Below are 21146 nucleotides of genomic sequence, written 5' to 3'. Positions count from 1 at the left end.
GGCACAGGATAAAAAGCCGTGCAGCACCAAACAGCAGTTTAACAGTGTGAATCACTGAGGGGCTTCGCTGGGAGTGTCACATGCCTGGTGGGAGAGATAGTGAGTTCAAACCTCAAACCACAACAGTTTTGTTTTCATTTTTTAAAGCTCACCGTCTCCTCCCCCGCCGGGCTGAGACTTACAGCGTGAGAGTAGGCGCCATAGGCCCCAAACTGGATGGTCATGGGACTGAAAATGCCGAGCTGGCCGGCCATCTGGTGCATCCTGCGCAGGGTCCTCTCCTTATCGGTGTCTGCAAACTTGACCACCAGACTCGACGAGGCCCCCTACGAGCACAGGGGGTTCACAGGGTCAGTGGAGACGCACAGGATTAGGAAGGAGGCTTGCTGCATAACCTTTGGTATTACTAAGCAGGGGTTTACAATTTTTTTAAATTATATTTTTATATAAACCAAACATTTAAAGAAGGCTTTGCAGTGGGTTAACGTCTAAAGAAGAGCAAAATTAATTTGAATATAATTAGTCTCAGCCATGTTTTACTACCATGGCAACCTAGAATTGGCTGGTTGTGCAGATTGCACCTATCGCTTTAGCGAAGCATCTCGCCAATCAACAGATGTTTGTTAGCTACAGCCAATGTTGAGCCAAAGTGAGAAAGGTCTATTGCTCACGTTAATGTGTGATGCTTTGCTGATATATGAACAGACACTAACCCAAATACAGGCCATTTAGAAACAAGGTTACTAGGTGCATGCATTAGATTCCCATGTTTTATTGTGTGGTTAAAAATAGCATTTTGTGTGCGTTTCCCTTGGGAATTGACCTACAACAAAATGTTGTACATAATAGCTGGTAGAACGATTCTGAGTGCATCACCACAAGGGAGACACAGTGGTGAACATGCTACGTTATCTGATGGCCAGCGAGCGCTACACTTTAACCTTCAAAACCTAATAATTCCAAGTCACCGGAGCCAGTGGAGCTGAATATGCAGGCAGCTATGACTGCAGTCATTTAGCTGTCAGCAATAAATGGAGCAGAGTAGTGAGTGATATTTGCTTTTGTGAACTTTCCAACTCCACTGTATACACTGGGAATGAACTGTGATCCTAACCAGATCCCACAGGAGTCCCAGTCCCCCCACTGGTGAAGCTCCACTGAATACGGTACTGGGTAATTAGGTCTGACAAAAGCCTTCGGCATGTGGAGGGCGAAGTATTGACTAATGGCTCTGCCTTATGGCAGATATAGTTCCGTATTGATGTCCATGCTCCTGAGTTTGCATCCAATTAAATCATTTGAGAGACAGAGACCAGAGTCAGTTCCTCGTGTGACATCCAGGCAAGGAGAGCAAGGGGAGTGAAAGTGTGTGAGTGAAAGACAGAGAGACAGACGTAGAGAAAGAGAACGGGGAAGAGGGGGCTGTCAGGCAGAGAAGGCAGCCGCAGACACTGTCAAGAGGACCAGGCTCCTATTTAATTACAGGCAGTGCATGCTGGGAAAGAGCATGGAACACCACCAGGACAGAAGGACACAGGCAGCCAGGGGCCAGTCAGGATATGATTAGTAAGATCATAAAAGCAAAGACACGGGGAGAAAAGGACTCCATAATCACAACCTGGATTCATCTCTCACAAAATGTCTCATCTTGACAGGGTCAGTACAAATCCAGGCTTTGATTTAGATTTCCATATTATGTTTGGGTGTATGAAATGTGACTGAACTGCAGAGGCCACAGTGACGTTTAAGTGCATGAATGTATGAGCTCCGGCGTTTAAGGAACTGGAGGCGACATGAGCTGCTCTCGGGGTCCACTCGGCTCCTCGTGTCACTGAAGCGGCGCTATCCAAACAGAAAATCTCACAAGCAAACAGTTTTGTTTCCCACAAAGTGCATATTTAGATACAGAACAAACAGACCTGGCCTCGCCGTGGAGCAGCCTCACTTGACGCCACCTCATGGTAATTCATGCCGGAATGTGTCCTGTTTTTCTAAGCGTTTCATGAAAATTTAAACAGGGAGCGCTAAGCGTGCCATCGCGAGGGCAGTTCGCAGGGGTGGTCGTGTGCTCGGGGGTCTGGTTAGTCATGGCTGCTGCAGCAAACCTTACATAATTCCTGCTTATATATATTTATCCCGCCCAGTCACCATTTTTAAGTCTTCATCCCTCCCCATAGCAACAGGTATTTTGTAACTAGACCATTTTGCGATTTTCATAAATAAAAAATGCTGCGCATAAGTTGTTGTGGAAAGTTTTCTGAGAGTGTGCTGGCTGCAGATAAGTGAGAAGTGTCTGGGGAGTGAGGGAAGGCATCAGCTTGGACCCCAGGGACAGTGCATCTCAGATGGGATCCTATCAGAGCCAGCCAGCACCCCACCTCAGGCCAGAGGAGACCCATCTGCTGCTTCTCCCCCAATGCCATTTCAATTAGTTAAACCAATACCTATAGCAATTTCTTCCTTCCTAATTTCATTTCTTTCTACCTCGTGACCTTTTTCAGTTCGCAGCTCTGTGGGCTGGTTGCGAGACTGGTCTGATGGATTTAATGAGGCTGCCACTTCATCATCCTCCAGTGTCAACATATTCCTTCACCATTGTTGCTCAGGTCTGGACACAGCAAGGGGGCCTGGCATTTAGATCACATTCATCGTTCTCTTTGTGTATCCACATACTCTTTTATGTCTTTAATACCCAATGAAGAGTACACTGTAAGCATTAGGACTGTAAAAGCCTCAGGCTGCCTGTGCTCGCTGAGCCGTTGCTTCAGATGAGGCAAGTCTGGCCTGGTCTGGCTTCTCCCAGCAGAGTCCTCTGCTTTACATGACATCACAGGAGGAGACCCAGTCTACAGTGTCTGCGCCGAAAAGTCTTGGCAGCAGCGCTAAAGCGCTGCAACAGCCTCTGCAAATGTTGTCAGCGCTGACACCCACAGCCTAGGTTTTCTGACGTTCATGGCATAAAAGACAAAATATTCCTCCCAAAAAAAAAACAAACAAACAAAAATTCTCCCTCTCATGTTCACCCTCACCCCTGAATAGGAGAGTTTCATATCCTCACATCTGAAGCAGGTGTATTCTCTCCAGATTCAGAGTCTAATCAGAAAAGGCAGATTTCAGAGTGTGAGCCCCCTCACGGATCAAGAGTTGCCATGCGCATAGAAAGAATAATATGTGGCCAGGTAATGAAGGAACAGGTGGCATCAGACAACAGGCACTGGATGCAAAGCAGCCACTGCTCACTGGTAGCAGAAAATCACAAGCTGACAAACAAACAAAATAATAACCTCCAACCGCAGGACTCCTATACCTGGAGAGAAAATGAATTTGCTGAATTTGATAAGGGCCAACAGGGAGCCTTCACTTTTGACAGGTACAACTAAGGAATTTGTCATGGGTTCAAAAACTAATCTAATTTCTTGAGCAACACACTTGACTCCTGAAAATCTCCCGTATTGGATTTTGTGCAGGCCACGAAATGTGTAGACGGAGAAATACACAACGGTAATTGAGGGATTACAAGTCAACTAAACCAGTGAAACGGCATTATGCGCTGATGTGTGCATTACTGCGACACAAAGACAGCGGTGGAGTCTACCAGCAGGTAAACACACACTCCAGCTCACAGAAATATAATACAACAACATGCTCAGTGAAGGCAAATCGGTCATCTTGAAAGGCACTTAATGATCATTTAGTAACACTGTACGCTGAAAAGCTCCCGTTTTTCTCCATCACTGGCGTTTTGCATAGCTTGACATACTAAACTGAAGTTATTAATTGGGAATTTCTTAGAAATTAATAGAAAACACTAGAACAAGTTTGTTTGGTAATTGGAGGAACCCCCTGCGGGGCCCGTGTTGGACTCTCTGAACCTCGCTACGTCTCTGCTAGCCTCATGGGAGGACTGTCTCTCATTAGCCGCGGATGATGCTGTCTTGGTGTGGCCTTGCTGTCCACCACATACGGCTGCAGCTGCCGCGCGCACGCGCGCACGCCGCGTCGAGCCAAAAGACACCCAAGAAAAATTATGCCATTAATAATAGTATTTTCACTTGTCGCACACCGTAATGCTACGTTGTGTCCATAAATAACGCTTGTGCCGTAATGAGATGAAAAGCACGAGTCCGTGCAGTTTGTTGGCTACAAAGTCCGCCGAGGCTCTACAATAGCTTCACGTGGAGTTTGATGCATTTTGTGTTACAGTGACAATGTTCTCTGGCTCGGACTTATCTCTCATTAATCCAGAACTATAGTATCACACGCGCGCGCACTCGTCGCTGCCAGCACCGGCGAGCTCCACAGGTCCTGTCAGCCACGCTGTGACATCGAACATGACAATGTCTGCAATTTGCTGGGTGCTGTCTGCCTGCCCCTGGCTTTGCCATTTGAAGTTTTGCCACCTGTGCCTCTGCAGCCCTACTGTAATTCAACAGCTGAACCAGCGAGAGTGCCTGTTCCGTGCCCAATCACCTTTTAAGTTAATTTTAGAAGCACCTGCAATCTGCAATAAACATCAATTAAATCTATGACCCGATCTATCAGCGCATGCCCTTTGGTAACATCCCTTGCCCTTAAGCTTCATTAAAGCCTTTCATTCTGGGCCAGCGTATTTTGGAGCAGGCATTATTTATGGCATGTGTGTGTGTGTGCCAGGTAACACAGATGCTGCAGCGAAAGCATTAAGAGAGAGAGAGACACACACACACACACACACACACACACACACACACACACACACAGGGAGCTACAACTCTTTGTTCAAGGTTCATCCAGACTTCACAGCTGGCAGCCCACTCTCTGAATCCTGCCTCCTGTTAGCCTGTTGTTGACGACATGTGGCAGTGATATTATCCAAATTAACTGCATCCCCATCGGTACCAAAGCCATAGTTGGATACTAATAGCCACCTTGCCTATTAATCTGAGAGGAACTTGGATTTGGGGAGAATATGGTAACAGGTGCAGGGATAGAGGAAGAGCGACATGGATGATATAGCTTATTAATGAACTTCAACGTGGCTCTTGATCTGCCCCGGGTCTGTTTGGGGCTCCATATGTTGCATTGGACAGTTCATTTGGAGCAAACTTTAGGTGACTCAGGAACTCAACCCAAGGCAACTTTGCCTGGAGTGCAACAGACAAAAAAGGCAGCGCGAGTCACGTTTTAGATCTGTACGAGATCAGTCTCTCCAAGTCCAAATATGCAAATCTCCTGGATGTAAACATATTCTCTTCATCGAGTCAACAAGATAGTTTGAGTAGTAGGTAAATATCTTGATTATAATCAGATTTTAGTAAGTGGCCTGTCATAATTGTGCATGATCAGTATGCAACGTGATTACTGTTTGGCTCATGGCCCACTGCTTATTAAATCCTGACCCTTGTGGCTTACATGCCAAAAAAAGAGTGGTCTCTAATGTGCACAGCAAACACACACGGAGTCGAAGCGACTCCACCACTTATTTTCCTCCCTCACTACTTCAATGTAATGCAAAATGAGGATGCATCAAAAAGATGTGTAAATTACATCTGGCTTCCAGGACGGAATCTGGCTGCCAGGAAGCGTCCGTAAATATTTATTGCGGAACATCAGTGAAGTGTGTGAAGGTGCGGATTTGTGCCAGAAAAACTGTGCGCTCACGTGTGTGTCCAGCTGTGCAGCACTCGGCGCCTATACACTAGTAACTGGCTGCCTCCTAATTCATCATCTCTTTTACTGAGGCTTTGGTGACCTTGTTTAAGCCTGACAGAAACATTTTCAATTGTTAATGAACTGCAGCCTGACAAGAGTTACTCATCCTGCCTCCAAACAAATGCTGTTGAGTGCAGCTCATAACTGCGTCGCTGTATATCAAGCCGCAGCAGCACACTCTTATATGGCTCCCACAGTTTCTTGTAAACTTCTAGCTACTGTATATTCTGCACCGCTCTAAACATGTTTACGTCTCCTCCACCGTCCACACAGTCAATATGTGTCTGCAGCAGAGCTACGGGAACAAACATGGATTTGTGTCCACTATCTATTACAAATATGGAATTTATTCTTATGCACCACAATATAACAAAGCATTATCATAGCAAAACTAGTATCCAAGTCCTGAGGAAGTGGAGGGATACAGTTTAAAAAGGTAACTGGAGACTGACTGAAACCAGGACGTGGAAATCCACCTTAACTCTTGTATGCTTTTTAATATCATTAACATGCAGTGTTCTCGTTAACATCCGTCTCTTCTCATCTCCTAATACTTCGTCACAGTGTTTAAATTTAGCATTTTGAACAGAACGTCACCCCCTGACTGGAGCCACACTGTCACATTCGAACTAGCTGTTCTTTCCTGTTTTGCAGCATGAAGCTACAAAAAATAATACAAAACACAAAGTCAGCACCTGCTACTATCTATCTATTGCATTGCATTTCTCTGCATTTATTGTCACTCACAGTATCCATGCATACATTTAGGTAGACATACAGTACAGCATTTATTTGTTATATACAATAAATGTGTTCTATTGGGAGGTTAGAATCTCCACAATCTGCATAGAGCGTATCAAACTCTGGCCTATCTCTGTAGCTGTTCTAATGTTGCTCAAGCAGCATATACGGTGTCAAAAGTTAAACTGTTTCTGAAATAACATTTCTTGGGCCAGTAACTCAATTAGATTGCTTCAGCAAGATGATGACACACTGTCACCCAGTGTAAAAGCCACTACTTTAAAGTAGGGACGGTTTCCTCTTTGACATGGTGGACATTCAGCACTGTACCAAGAAATAAAAGCATATACAGATCTACATACACTGGATTTAAGTTTCCTATACCATGTCCTGCTTCTAGCTGGGCGTTTGTTAGCTACAGTAAATGTACCACATGAGTCATTCTCCCTCCAAAGTAACACTATGAAATGAAGAGTAACATTTAAAGAATAAATATTTTTGAGTTTTACCAAATCCAAATTTAGATGATTTTGTTTGTTCATTTCAATTTGAGTGTTCTGTGCTGTTTAATGATTCCATTATAATTATCAATAGTAATTTATCTAAGATGCCCAAAATATCATCATGATCAGTGATTACAAACTGTTCTGCATATGCACAAATCTTTTTAATTTTTGATTTCAGTTCCGGTTAATCTAAGACTATAATATAAATAAGACTTGTAAGTATTTAGCAGATGCGATCAAATGTTGGGATACAGGGAAGGATTCAGATGTGGTGCACATTAATCATGTCATGTCTATGTACTGTATGAGCATAAATATTTCTTATCAGTTTGCTCATAGTAGTAGTTTAAATAGCTCAAGAGCAAGGTGGATATTGAGTGATAGAGAAACTGCAGCTATGTGCTGACAATGGGAATCTTTTGTGTGATAAAGACATTATGATGCACAGACATAAACATAAATAAAAAATATAAAGTAAAAAAAATTTAGTTATTCTGGATTTATTTCTGTTTGTTTCCCTCATGTGCTGTATGTTATGAGATTAGAGTTCTAAAACCATACATGAAAAACGAACACTTTTCAAAACAAGCGACAGGACGCAGTCTAAATGTCTGCCAGTGTTTGCTGTAAACCTTAACCCAGCCTACCCCAACTAATTCATAAAGCCGCCACCACAGGGAAAACAGCTGGCACAAATAGCCACGCAAAGTGGCAGCACATCACACGCGCCTTCATAGGGTGTTACTTACAGGCATAGTCTGTCCACCGTGCAGGCTGTTGATGGCGGCCTGCGCTTCTGCGTGGCTGGAGAACTTGACAAAGGCACAGCCTGCATGGACGAGGGAAGAGAGAAGCAGAACGGAGGCAGCAGCATCAGTGAGATGGCCTTGAATGCGGGCAAGAACACAATTCATTACCATTGTTTTCATGTTATCTGGTTTGTAAATATATTCTGCCATGTGTGTGTTCAGCGCATAACTCTGAATAAATCAGTCTAATTGTAGTGAAGGCATTAGCTGTGTGGAACATCCTGTCCCTCGCCCATTTCTAATTCCACCCCCTCCACTTTGGAGCATGGAGCCAAGGCATTTACTATCCTGACTTGTTTGTGATTATTAATCTGTTTAATATTTACACATTGTGATTTGTGTGCAGTCACTCATAAAAGAGATTATGATGACAAAGGCATAGTATTATAATCTGCCTATCTAACCGAATCTTTGCACGCACATAATTTCAGACGGAGGGGTCTTTGCTCAAGGGGCATTCAAATCATCTTAAATCTGTTGTGTTGTTAATGCACAAAAGGGAAAGTCAACATAGGAAAGTTGGCCGTGAGACAGATGAACAGTTCTTGGCAGCCGCGCTTTGGAGCCTCGCCGCGTTAACATTTCAAACGATATTAACCACGATTCGAGCAGATAATATTAATTCACAATATGTGTTTTGGAAGCGCACTGTTCATACAATAACCACGTGAGGAAGTAGTGCGTCACTGTGTAGGCACAGACACGCAATGAGCTACAGTGACGTGGAGCGAAAGTGGACTAAAATACAGTGGATCTGAAATTTGGTCATTTTCCAGAGGCCATTAAATTAAACAGGAGCTATTTCTCTACGCTTTATGGTCGTCATAGACTGCAAGAGGTATTCTGTTATGTCCTATTCTTATCCTTGCCTTCAGGTAGCTCATGTGTTAAGTCAAGAGATACCTAATTAACAAACTCGTGGATTAATTCCTCCTCCTTTTCATTAATTGAGTATCACCAGTGTCTAAGACCTGGGTTCAGCGCCTGGCTTCTCCACAACTGCTGAGACCCGCAGTATTTAAAACGCTTACATGTGTTCATATACATTTATTCACTCTGCGTTCCCACAGGAGTCATGATGATTCATTTAAATTACAAACAATGATAAGTGGGCTCCGGAGAAGTTCTGGCTGTGGAAGCAACCCATGCAGTTCTACAGTACATCCTATCCTTGCCCTCCCGACAAACAAATTAATTATTACCTGACAATCTCAGAAAGACTTAACTTGGGGGGGGTCCATGCATTGTGTGCACAATCAAAGGGGGACAATTTGCGTGTACCAGAGGCTTTCCAATGACATTTGAACCACATAATAAATTGCAAACAGTGGATGTTTGGCGAGTAGTACATTAAAGACCATGTGTTTTCCGTACTGTCAAATACCCTTTGAGCTTTATAGATGTGCAGAGGGAAACAGATAAGTCAAAGAATCCTTTGATTCTGTCACAGCACTCTCGCACCCATTTTACTTCACTTGAACGCCCCTCCGGGTAGAGGCTGCAAAGGTCTTTATTTGTCCGAGTGAAAAGCTTCAGCGCCGTGTGCCATTTGACTGCAGCTGTCTTTGAAGGAACAGACGCATTTAACCTTTGTAGTTGAAATAGTAAGAGAGGGTTTGTTCTTGCAAAAAAAAAAATAAAAAATCATTTGGTTTTGTAAAGCGAGGTATCTTGCTGGTGGTTCCCTAACAAGGCTATCAGATATTATGCCAGGGTCCCAGTGACCCCGGCAGATCGGCACGGAAAGAAATGGTGAATACACGGGGCTTGGCTAATACCATCGTTGACTGATAGAACATACAATGCTCTGAAAAGGAAGCGATGCGACCGTGCTTTTCTTGACCAAAAAAAGCGAGAGAGAGAGCACAACATTTCAAAAAACTGGAAGTGCTGGAGCGTCATAAATTATAGTGAACATATGAGTTCTTGAATTTGATGGCTCTGAATAAGTTGGGGGGAAAGGAAAACGAGAGATTGTATTGCTTTCAAGAGAGAGGATCCGCGCCGCCTTTTGAATTCCCGGGGTAATAATATGTATGCATGAATTCCATTCCGCTGGATTGGTGACATTTATAACACAACTTAATTATAGACCTAAAAGCCATCTCTCTATTATTCCTGACAATTCGGGGATCTATTCAACTCTGGCAGCAAGTGTTGCACTTTGAAAGTACTTTGAGGAGCAGCACCATAGAGAGATGGATGTTAAACTTCTCGGCCTTTTTATTGGGTGAAGAGGGGTGCTGAAAAGCCTCTGAGTAGCATACATTTACATCAACAGGGGACAAAGCCTCCATCATGGAACAGATAGCACTGTCAATTTCAAGGTCTGTCTCATTCAAATTAGGGGAACCTCATCCCGAGCGAGGCGGCTGGCACAATAATTTGCCGTAACATCCCGTAATGATTGCGTGGGACTGTTGCGCAGTGAGTGATAGGGCCAGATACCTATATATGAGACCTTTGTCTGGTGGTAGCATTCGTGGTTAACATTATTCCACAGTTTTCCATTTCATGGCAGGCAAGAAAAAGGGGATGATCGCGTCAGTGATAACGGAGACAAATACCAGCACAAGAAATATATGGCACGGGGAGGTGAGGAGAACGAAAAGGAGTTGATATGTGGAGTACAGGTGGGTGAAAAGGAGTGAAGGCGTGAATGAGGGAGAAAACTAGTTCCTGTCTGACAGCAGCATTGGCCTTATTTCATTTTATGTGCTGTCAATCAGCTTGAGGCATCTGAGACAGGAAGAGGGAGGGAGAGAGAGGGGGTGAAATAGGAAACAAGGTTGGGAGAAAGAGAGGTGGTGAGGTTGGTGGGGGGGGGGTACGAGCAATAGATCCAGGATTAACAGCGAGAGAAACAGATAGAGATACTCAGATACTGTAGGTGCACAGTTCACTTTAACCGTCCTCTCCGTTTGATATATCAGCTGCCTTTCTCTTGCCCTCCACGCATCACACGTTCACATGCCTCATGCGGGAGATGAAATCACAGTCGACAGACACAATGAAGGGTAGAGCTTCATCACTGGCGTTATCGCTTTAAATATGGAGGAGCCGCTTGCATCAAAGGCCGTTGGGGGAGCCGTGTGCACTGTCAGAACGATCCTCACTGCACTGTACATGTCATAGCCGCCGTTAATTTGCCTGCTTTCTACCCATTAAACTGCACACACGTCATTTGAGTATTTTTCCAAATTATAGGCTGTTTGTGAATTTAGGAAAAGCCACTGAGCGACAGCAGAGACGTCCAGAGTCTGGCTGCTTTATTTAAAGTAGGACATTATCGTCCAGCGTCGTCTCTGGGGAGAGATGATGGGAATGTGGGAAACAAACATGATTACACCCCTCCACTTTTCAGATAACGGGAAGAGGAGGACGTCGGCTGAGTGCGCCGAAAGACAAGGTGTTGGAAGATGTATTTGTTGGGTACGAGCACAGGGTGAGAGGAGCCGCCGCGACGACGTTCGGGAGGGGAAGAAGAAAAGGGAGTGAGATCTCGAGTGGGAAGAAGAAAAGGCTGGAGAAATGGAGAAAGTAGCGAGAAAAGGGAAGTGGGAGGAAGGAGGTGTCGAGGCACGGTGACAATGAGGTATGAAAGAAATGCTAGCGAGACACATAAGAGGAGGTGAAAAGTGTATAGCTGTAGGGGAGGATGAGTTATTCAGGAGCGCGGAGTGGATGGCAGACAGCGCGGCTGGGAGGAATGTAAAGGCCGTGATCACAAAGAGAGGCAGCGCATGTGCATGGACAGTCCGGCCCGGTCCGGTCCGGTCCAGACGGGGGGGCAAAAGAGTGGGACGGTGTTTGGGCTCTGACCCTTACTGGCCCCATCAGGCCCTCGCAGGACGGTGCACTCCTCAATCTGGCCGAAGGTCTCGAACAGCCGCCGGACGTCGTCCTCGCTCTGCTGCTTGCCAAGCATTCCCACAAACAGCTTCCTGTCTTCTGGATGGGAAGAGGGGGGAGGGAGGGAGGGGGAGGAGGGGTGGAAGAGAAGAGAGAACAGACAAATGCTACAGCTGATGACACCGTTCTGCTGAGCTGAGAGGAACTTGTCCAACCCCCCCCCCCCCTTTTATCGCTGTGCTGAGCCTGAGCTGCTGCCGCTGCTGCTGTTATTGTTGTTGTGTAGTGTGCCGCCTCATGCTGGGATGGGGGGAGATGTATTCCTGTTTCCAGTGAGCTATTCAGGTTCGCAGCAGCGATGTTTGATACAGGTGATGTTTTGACTGTTGTGACTTTTGGGTCCAAGTAGAAAGAGAACACGAACGTTTTGCGTAGGAAGACGAACCATTAGATTCGTCTGCGTGCGTCAGTTCATTCAGGCTGACGGCACCGCGCTTTTACTGTACATCCAAAGTCTATAATTATGGAACACATTGCATGGAATCAAAGCTTTAAAGCTCTGATGTTTCTCCAATTTTGTAAATTGTTGTTTTTGTTATTTCTTTATTATAATTAAGAGATTTCATTTTCTCCGTTTAGTTACAACCACTAAGGTAGTTTTTGGAATTTGTCTTTGTGGCGTTGGCAAAAAAGTATTGCTAAACATTTTAACAATGAAAGCTACAAGGTCTAGTTCTCATGCCCTGGAACAAAAGAATGACAAAGTACAACCGTTGGTATATTATGTCTTATAAAATATGAACCTGACTTAAGTACTTCTGTAAAGTGCGTGATGGCTTAATTAGCCAATTTGAAATCAGTGCTTTATATGAGGCATGGAAATAAAAATCCTACATGATGATGTAAATCAATACTATTTGAAAGCTTTGTCCTGAGCAGGAAAACGCTACTGGTGAGTGGCTCAAACTTGGCTACATCCATTGATTAATGGGTTTTAGAATGTGGGCTTTCATTGACCACCAGCCTTTTCCAGTTTCCTGACCAGTATTCATCCAAAGAGGCGTTGACTATGATGTTACTCCTTAGATTTGTAGGGCAGATACACTTACAGTTACATCTTCACATTAATGCATGACCTCCGTGGAGGCACTCCAGCTCAGATGTATGGGCTCTATACTACAAAGTTTGGGCCACTCAGGAAGCTGGATTTCTCTAATTAATCTTCCTAGTGCCCTGGCAATAGACAGCGTATTCATCTTCTTTACATCTTTTCCATTATGCATCTCCTGTTTCACCGTGTTGTGGAATGAAATGGCTACTAGCAAGAACCCATCGCCAGAACTGATAGAAAGTGGCAGGAAGAGGAAGAGGAGTTTATTGGAAATGACACTGTTGATCTTCACTGTGAGTCATTTGACTGGTGAGGAGCGGGGAGGAGCGGAGGGCAGGAGCATCACCTGGGCCCCGACAGATGTGACGCCTCCTGTACCTGCCAGGCCCCATTAGACGCAGCTGTTCTAAAAATAAAGCACCAGGGTTTCCTTTTCTTTTTTTGTCTTTGCAGTGGGGGAATCGGATCCTGTTCCTGTCGCTGCAGAGTTCAGCTGAGACACGCGGCTGCTGCCCGCTTGGCCACACAAATGAGCACCTCCGTAATCAATAAGGCCACGCTGCCTGCTCCCCACTGCTGCCGTTGTAGCTGGGGTGTCACGTCCGTGTTCCCGTGGTCACGCCTCGCGCAGCAGGACTTCTCACAACCACCAGCTGAGCTCGGTACTACCGCTCATTGCCGCTCTTCCAGCCTCGGAGCTTAGCTTATGTGACCGTTAATTGGGCTTTTTGCAGAGACATCGACGGACGGACGGCAATCGTGGGAGGAGCTGTGTGGCTTTAAAGTCACCGCTGGACAGGTTTTACTAAGAATGGATCCTGACCCTTGTCTGTAGCAACAGAGGTGAAAAATACAATCTAGCAACAGCCAGACGTTCTCCCCTCCATCTATCCGATTTCCACTGAGGTGTCACTGTTACAACTTAAATGGGCAGTGGGCTTTTTTTCACAGGCCCCCTGCGGTGTGTTAATGTTTTGGGACAAAAGTCTCATCTCGGTCCTGGCCCGAGGAGATCTAATGGCGGCTTTACAAGGCTAATTAACAAGCCATGAGCGAGGTAATGAACTTTCCAAATGTGCTGGCAAACGCAAAAATAAATTACACCCCAGTGAAGGCATTAAAGGAAGTGTGAGTGTACTCCTGAGCCCTCCTTTGGGAGCGCCACAGCGAGAAAATGAATTTGGAGCTGCTATCTTTTCATTGCCTGACCCGAGAGCGTCTCAGTCGGCCCACTGCGTGCCCTGGCCAGAGTATAGATTGCTATTAATTAGTCCACTTTGCACCTGTCTCCAAAGCAGCTCTTATTGGATTTTGCGAGATCCTGTTCATCTCCTATAGCTATTCACAGACTTTAAATTGGCATTTTGCGAATATAAATAAATACACTCTCTGCACGAGGAGGTGACTCCATGACTCTACATATTAATCCATTAGAAGTGGAGAGAAAAAGAATACCCTTCTCTAGTACAAGCATGTATTTGCATTAAGAGGGGTGAGGACCTTCCTATGGAACTGTCTGGGGATATAGAGGAATGACAAAACTCATTGAGCCGACTGTTTGACCTCATTGTACTTATCTTTCCTTGAGAGGGGCTCATCTTATCCCTCCAACAGAGCTCAGCCACAGCTAGAGAACATTTGAGCTGTACAACACCTCTGCGCTCCGCCCTGAAGAGACTTTTGTAATCTGCACTTTTAAACCCCGCCGCTATTTTAAAATAATAATGTGAGCACCTGTGCGCGTGCTGTAGTAGTATTTAGTTGGCTACCTGGCGTTAATTAATCCATGTCTCTCTGTAGCGGTTCATAATTCAAAACCTAATTAGCAGAGGCAAGGACACGCATGCTGCTGAAACTGCTTTTAGGTGCTGCGCAGACACGCTCACTCCGTACACTACTTCCTGTCACATCCACGCGTCTGCTTTGTTTCCCCCCAATGTCTCATCTCCAGACTGAGGGTGGGAGCAGTTGTGTGGAAAATGGTTCCGTGTCAGTCTCAGGCTGTGTCCAAGCCGGGGTGGCATGTGGACAGGTCCGTTTTATGAATGCAAATAAAAGGGGCGATCAAAAAAGTTATCAAAACACTACTGACATCTGACAATTGCTTGTCTCAGGAAGCCTTTTCATTTCAGCGCCCGGTATATTAAAAATTAATGGATTTTGCACAGACGCCATATGCTGTCAAGATTGATGCTTCTCTCCCTGGAATAAAGTGCTACTTGTGTTGTGGGCTGCTGTATATGCATATAGATGGTGCTTTTCCTTTGCTCCCTTCTCCTTTTGTCTCTCTATTGCTCCATCTGTATCTGTATCCCTTCACCCTTTATTGTCATCCCACACCCTGCTCTTCTCTGCTGGTCTACTTTTGTGAAGTTGCTGCTGTTGTTTGCCAGTAATGGGAATATTATTTATAAAGTATTACTGTCCTGTTTGGTGGTAAATATTTCTTTTTCCCCTTATTTTTCATGATTCTATCACCTGCCCCCTGGCAGGAGCCAGCGAAGCTTGGTGGTAGTAAGTGTTCAGTAAGCATGGACAGCTGCATCCGACGATAAAAGATGCCTGCTAGGCGGCTGGGTGCATTTCAAATGCAGAGTAATGTTCCAGGCAGCACAACAGAGAAGTTGTGCTTCTTATGGACTCATTAGAAAGGCCTGATGCTGATGCGCCGCTGCCTTTGAGGCGCGCCACCAGCCACGCTCGCATGTAGGCGTGCAGGCCAAACAAAATGTTGGGAACAGCTACTTCATATTGAGCTCAACGTCGGTTTTCTGTTAACGGCTGTATTTCACTGTCACGTGTGGATGTGAAGGATCTGCATGAATGTCTATCATGGAACCAAAGGACTTGAATAACAGTAACAGTAATGATGAATATTGTGTTGTGAGAACCTGGATTGTGGACATTAAGCCATAGTGGCTTTTTGAAGAATGGACTTAACCTCGATCTTTGGATCTGTGGCATCCTCTTTGTTTGATTTATGTCACATTGTAGAACTTTTGAACATTAATTACTGTAGTCTATTCTTATTATGGAACTAATTGATGATTCGAGCCGTTAGAGTTAGAACGTGTAATGGGATGGATGTTATATGAACAGTATACTGTATGTTTAGTGGTAGCTGCATTGCCCAGCAGCCACAAGTTTGGCCTTTGCCTTTACGCAACATCTGAAGTTACATCCTAAGCACCACCATATTTATAACTTCTATATCTTTCCTACTCAGCCGGCAGAGGTAAGCAGACCACATCCCCATGAAAATGATGTGCAGCCACACACTAAACCTTTCTGCTGCTGGTCCCGATCTGATGTATGCAAGTGGATTATCCAGTATAGTGAAGTGGTAAATGGAATAATCAGAGAAGAACAAACATTCAAATTGCCAGTGTATCAGGCATGATGAGAGGATACAGGCTTTGTGTTTGTAAATGCATTACCCATGCACTAGAGCTGCCACATCCATTTACCCAAAGGGAGTGAGAGGGGAGCTTTACACCTTCTGGTGAGCCCGATCAAACCCAACACAGAACGTTTCAGAAAACTTAGGGGAACTTGCCAGTTGCATGGTCTGAATAAATATTTTACCTCTTTTCTTGTAAATGTTAAAAATCATCTGATAACGAGATGCACAGTTCATTAAAACCTCCAAGGAACAGCCAGCATCGGTCAGTGTTGGCGCCCCGTGCATCCTTCTGTCTGCCCATGTGCCTTGTCCCAGTCAGTTTCTCGGCACAAACGTATCAACTGCCACTGGGCTTCTTCTTGACTTTTCAGAGTTTTGCATGATAGTGTCCAGAGGCACAGAGGGATCTTTTGGCTTCATTTGCATGTAAAGTGGAGCACCCTCCTCTGTGGGCATGAGGCGCCTCCAGACAGCCCCTCCCCTGTGGCCTGCCACAGTGAGGCAGCCAGCAGCCCTCAGTCCTCCCTTCCTGCTGGGGTGGGGCATGGCTGCACAGTGCGCAACATCTTAAGGTCCTGTCAATCACTCCAGCGCCGAACTCGGGTCAACCTTTTGAAGAGCAGCAGGTTGGCAAGGACAAACGTGAGGCGCTCGCTCCCCCGCTCCGCCAGACAGACAAAAGCACGGGCAAGATATTAAAGAGGGCTCACGCGGAGCTGCTGGAGTCAAATGCAGGGATTGTGACGCTGCTGGCACTGTACGAGCATCCAATGAAACAAAAGTATAACGAGCTGATAAACACGGAGTGTGAGACGGCAGCGTGGACAAATGCACAGCGAGTGGCACATTGTGGAAAAGTCAGTGTTGATGGAGGTTGCTGGGCATTTCGGCGGAGTGTTGAAACCATCTTATCAGAATTAATAAAAGGAGAGGGTGTTGCTGGCTGACCCGTCATTTCTCTTCTCATCAGTGTGGTCTCCAGTCTCTCAGCAGTGGCCAGTGGAGAGGGACCTGGCTCCAAGATTGTGTTTAGATAATGGCCATCTCCAATCATAGATAATCTGGCCCCATCTTTTCTTCACAGACACAGCGGCAGACAAGGTCAGGGGGAAAAAGATTCCTGGCGAGGCGAGGAGGAGATAGGGACGGGGCGGCTCTGAGATGATTTACTGCTGAGATTCACTCAGCTGCCTCCATCACCCTCCGTTAACTTTCTCATGCTGTCGTCTCTCCCCCTCTCGCTCTCCTTTTTTTTTTTTTTTTTGGTCTCCCATCTCTCACTCTCCCGCATTCCTCTTTGGGCCTTGTACTGAATCCCCACCTCTGTCTATCATTTGCTTCATCTCCTTTGCACTGCAGGAACAGTAGGATGAAAGGAAGGAGGCGAGGCAGCGAGAAGGCAACAGACAAAGACGGAGGACGAGGCGTCTGCTTCTCCTAATGTCGGCTCTTTGTGGACGTGATGCTTCATCTGTCGCTGCGCTGACCACGGAAAAATTAAGCAAAGGACCTGTATCTCAGCGTTAAAATCATGCTTTGATATAATTGAGCAGGCAAAAGTGTGTTAAGCACATGAAATAAATGTGGACTTCATGGTGAAGGGGTGGGCTGACTAAAGGAAAAGAAATAGATTTAAAGGCTGCAAAGTTCCCCTTCTATGCTCCATATTTTTTGTGATAATCCGACGAAAAAAAAATAAAATAAGACATGACTTATTATAATAGACAGTTAGAGAAGCAGCACTGTGATCCACATTGGCAGCTGAGCAGCAGGATTGTATAGCGCCAGCCCTCCGTAGCAATTTTCTGAGCTCTGGTTTCACTTCTCCTGACACTCCCATATCCCCAGAGAGATGATGTCTCTCAGGGATACGGTGAACAAAAGAAGGACTACTCCAAATGGAGTAATGGGCCCTAATGCCTGCACTGGCACGTAATCGAGACCCCTGCACAAGTCCTCATGACAGATAATTGCCGGTGTCTTCGTAGTGATAAATGTGACTCAATTCTAAAGGTGCAAATGTCCCGCTTCAGCCCCGGGTTTGACAGTGTGGCGGCCCCACTGGGACTGGTGCACCTGACTGGTCCTCACGCTTCTGCAGAAGAATTCCTCGCTACCTTGTAGCCTTAGCTGGGCTCTCTATTTTTCTTTAACCACAGGCCTTCATAGTAAATCTCATTTCATTGTCAGCTGCAGCTGTGGTTTACTTCCATGGCCTGTCTGCCGACTTCCTGTTGCCATCAACGCTCAATATCTTTGTTGGGGTCTGTCTGCTTGGTCTTATTTCATTGTGTGCGCTGCGTCCTATCCTGTCCTCCCGTATAGAAAGTTCCTCTGACAGACTAGCAGAGGCTGCGCCAGCCTAAGAGCCGTCTGTATTTCATTCAGACTGCCTGTTCATCTCCCTTCTCTTTCTGCTGAAAAAAGGGTCGTAATTGATATTGGGACCCATCCATCCTCCCCTCTTAAGCCCAGAGATCCAATTTATCTTGGTGAGAATGCCGACTGGCTCTCGCCCAGGCCTTGTCGGTCAGACTTTGCCTGTTTTAGTTGGCCGTTAATTAAAGTGCCACCGTGACAAAAAACAAGATCTGCACGTGTGTGTGTGTAGCAACAGAAATGGGCCATCTGATTCATACTTGACCACATAAATTAGCACAGTGGCTCAGTCTAATCTGACCTAGGCTGTCTAAATCACTGGCCTGAAATACAAGCACAGGGCAGAGACAGACCAGTCCAATTAGATGCAATTCTGCCCATGTAAATCTTTAACTGGCTTAATCTGCATTAACCTCAGTGATGTTAGTCACAAATGGCTTCACAGTGATATAGTCAATCACTGTGTCAGCCAGGCTGGAAGTGGGAGGACGTGCAGGAGAAACGGTACGGGTGGTCCAGCAGTCCAGAATTCCAGTGTAACCAGTGTAACCTCCTCATGACATGAGGAGGACCGTATAATAATAGTACAACACTCTAATTAAACACATCTCTTAATATTTTCATGTAAATAAAGGGATTTAAAGGTAACAAATAGCAGATGGCTGCTGACAGTTTGGGCCATTTTATTTTCAATTCAACTATGACCTTTGTTTCCTATCCTCTTCATTGGAAATAAATGGAAAGGGTTTGTGTCGTTTCAGAGATCGGGCTAATACTTAGAAGTCAGTTAAGTCCAGATAAGCTGGAAGGCAAGTGGTGTACTGATTGTGTACAGTACCTGGTCAGGTATCGGTTTTAATGTCAAACAGGGACTGTGTAGCGCGATCGATGTGGCCTCGGCCCTTCGTTCTCAAAGGAATTTACCAATAAACTCAGTCAAACTGGTAGCTCCTCGTTCGGGTACTGCAGGACCTCCGAGCTGGTTCTTTACTGTACGCGGTGTGTTTTTGTTTATCTCGGTGTGTGGGTGGGAGTTTGTTTGGAGAATCTTCCTCAGCTTGGCGTCTTTGAGCGAGCTGGAGTATCACACTGTGGAGATCCCCCACTCTGCTCCGCTCCGCTCCACTCCACTCCACTCCACGGCCGTGCTCTCGTTTCTTCCTCTCCATGTCTCTCTGCCTTGTCTTTGAACTGCTACTAGCGACTGTGAACCTTAGACAGCCCCTCTGCTGGCACAGATGGGAAGTCAATAGAAGCAAGTGACCTATATTACAGGCTACTCTACTAACTCCCAGTGTGTCTCATGTGAGAGCGGAATATTAAGGATCGTGTGCACCGTTTGGGTGTATTTGTGCTCCTGCGTGCCTGCGCCCGTGTGTGTGTTTTTTAAGGCAAGTGTGCAACGGAGACCAAAAGAAGGTTAATTACCTCCTCGTCCTTCGCTGTCGGCTGGCTTCACCTGGATGGGACGGTTCATCTGCAGGGAGAGAGAGAGGAAGGAGAAGGGTAATCCCAGGTTAGCAGGAAACGACAGGAGCAGCCCCCGGGATGTACAGTGTGACGTGTGAGATGCGGCACTGTTGATGTTTCGAGTTCGTCCTGCTCTGTGAGCGAAACACAGAAATCAAACCGCGGTGATGCTGTAAAACAGATGAATCTGTGCAGTGCTGCATGCCAGGCTGTTTAATTAATCCAGGGCACTGCCTCTAGAGATGCCTGAATTCCCCTCACAGTTCAGCAGAATTAGCACTTTTCAATGACGGAGCCACACTGGGTGTCAGATGGCACTGGGAGATTAATGCCATTACATCAGCCCCTCCCAGACCCACAGGGAGAGGTCCTCTCTGGCTGGCCCTTGCTCTTCCTGTCCCCTCCTGGCTCCAGACTCGTAGTCACCAGCTATATCCTGCTCATCCCTGACCCTCAGCGATCCGTCTTCCTCTTCCTCCATCCCTACCTCCTCTCCTGCCTCCCTGCTCGGGAGCCCTTTGGAAACTCATGACCAATATGTCTGAGGTCTGGTCAGCCAACCGCACCCTGCTCCAGCCTCCGCCTCCTGAAATCTATCGAGAGCCACCGTACAGCGTAGCTGTGAAACAACTTGTGAAAGGTTAACAGCGGGGAATCGATAAACAACCTTTGAAGATCCATTTCATAGTGAGGTGAAGCTGACGTAAAAAAAATAATAATAACACTCCCTGCCATGAATAAAAAAAAATCCCGTTTCTTCTCTGATTCTGTTTTTTTTCTCACCCTCTAGAGTTTGAACAAAAAAAAAAAGAAACACTCGATCTCGTGTTTTCTCTGAAACAGAAATAATATCCCCTCTCTCCTCTGCGAGAAGGGTGGGTGTTAGGAGCCACGCTCGAAGACCCTTGCTTATTGTAGCTACCCACGCATGTCATATTTGGCATTGTGTTTTATATTTGGCGTTGTGTTGTTCTGGCTGCAGTCAGCAGCGCGCCTATCTTTCTAACTAGGCCATGTGGACAGGTCCAGCACGCGAGTGCCAGTGAACAGCACATGGTACTGCCCACTCAGATCACTCAGCGAGGACGGCACAGTGGGTGTCGGGGCCCTCAGGCAACACACTTGACAGCAGTTGACATAATCCCAGACCACAGCCAAATATAGATGTAAGACTGGCACAAGGG

The 21146-nt window shown here is 45.9% G+C and overlaps 1 protein-coding gene and 1 long non-coding RNA gene across 13 annotated transcripts in view; one reads left to right on the top strand and one right to left on the bottom strand.

Moving 5' to 3' along the window:
• The window catches only part of celf6 (CUGBP Elav-like family member 6), a 106919-nt gene that overhangs the window by 16006 nt on the left and 69767 nt on the right, over positions 1 to 21146 (bottom strand). For 4 of the 12 annotated variants that reach the window (XR_003785289.3, XM_029143826.3, XM_029143824.3 and 1 more), the window contains exons 3-6: positions 19921 to 19969; positions 11570 to 11698; positions 7688 to 7767; positions 153 to 326 (exon numbers count right to left, since the gene is read on the bottom strand). Coding sequence is in view for 11 of the 12 variants with exons in the window: in XM_029143826.3 (XP_028999659.1) it covers positions 153 to 326; positions 7688 to 7767; positions 11570 to 11698; positions 19921 to 19969 (432 nt within the window). In the remaining variant the exon portion in view is untranslated. The remainder of the gene's footprint in view (positions 1 to 152; positions 327 to 7687; positions 7768 to 11569; positions 11699 to 19920; positions 19970 to 21146) is intronic. The other 8 variants (XM_041069988.2, XM_041069986.2, XM_029143830.3 and 5 more) reach the window with 5 other exon arrangements.
• LOC129603883 (uncharacterized) lies at positions 217 to 13889 on the top strand. The gene is made up of 4 exons (XR_008694201.1): positions 217 to 350; positions 3468 to 3601; positions 13164 to 13372; positions 13445 to 13889. It is a non-coding gene; the product is annotated as an uncharacterized LOC129603883 (long non-coding RNA).

Source organism: Betta splendens, chromosome 3 (genome assembly GCF_900634795.4).
Source record: "Betta splendens chromosome 3, fBetSpl5.4, whole genome shotgun sequence".
In the NCBI taxonomy this organism is placed as follows: domain Eukaryota; kingdom Metazoa; phylum Chordata; class Actinopteri; order Anabantiformes; family Osphronemidae; genus Betta; species Betta splendens.
Note: the sequence above shows the minus strand (reverse complement) of the source record. Positions and strands in the feature narration are given on the sequence as shown.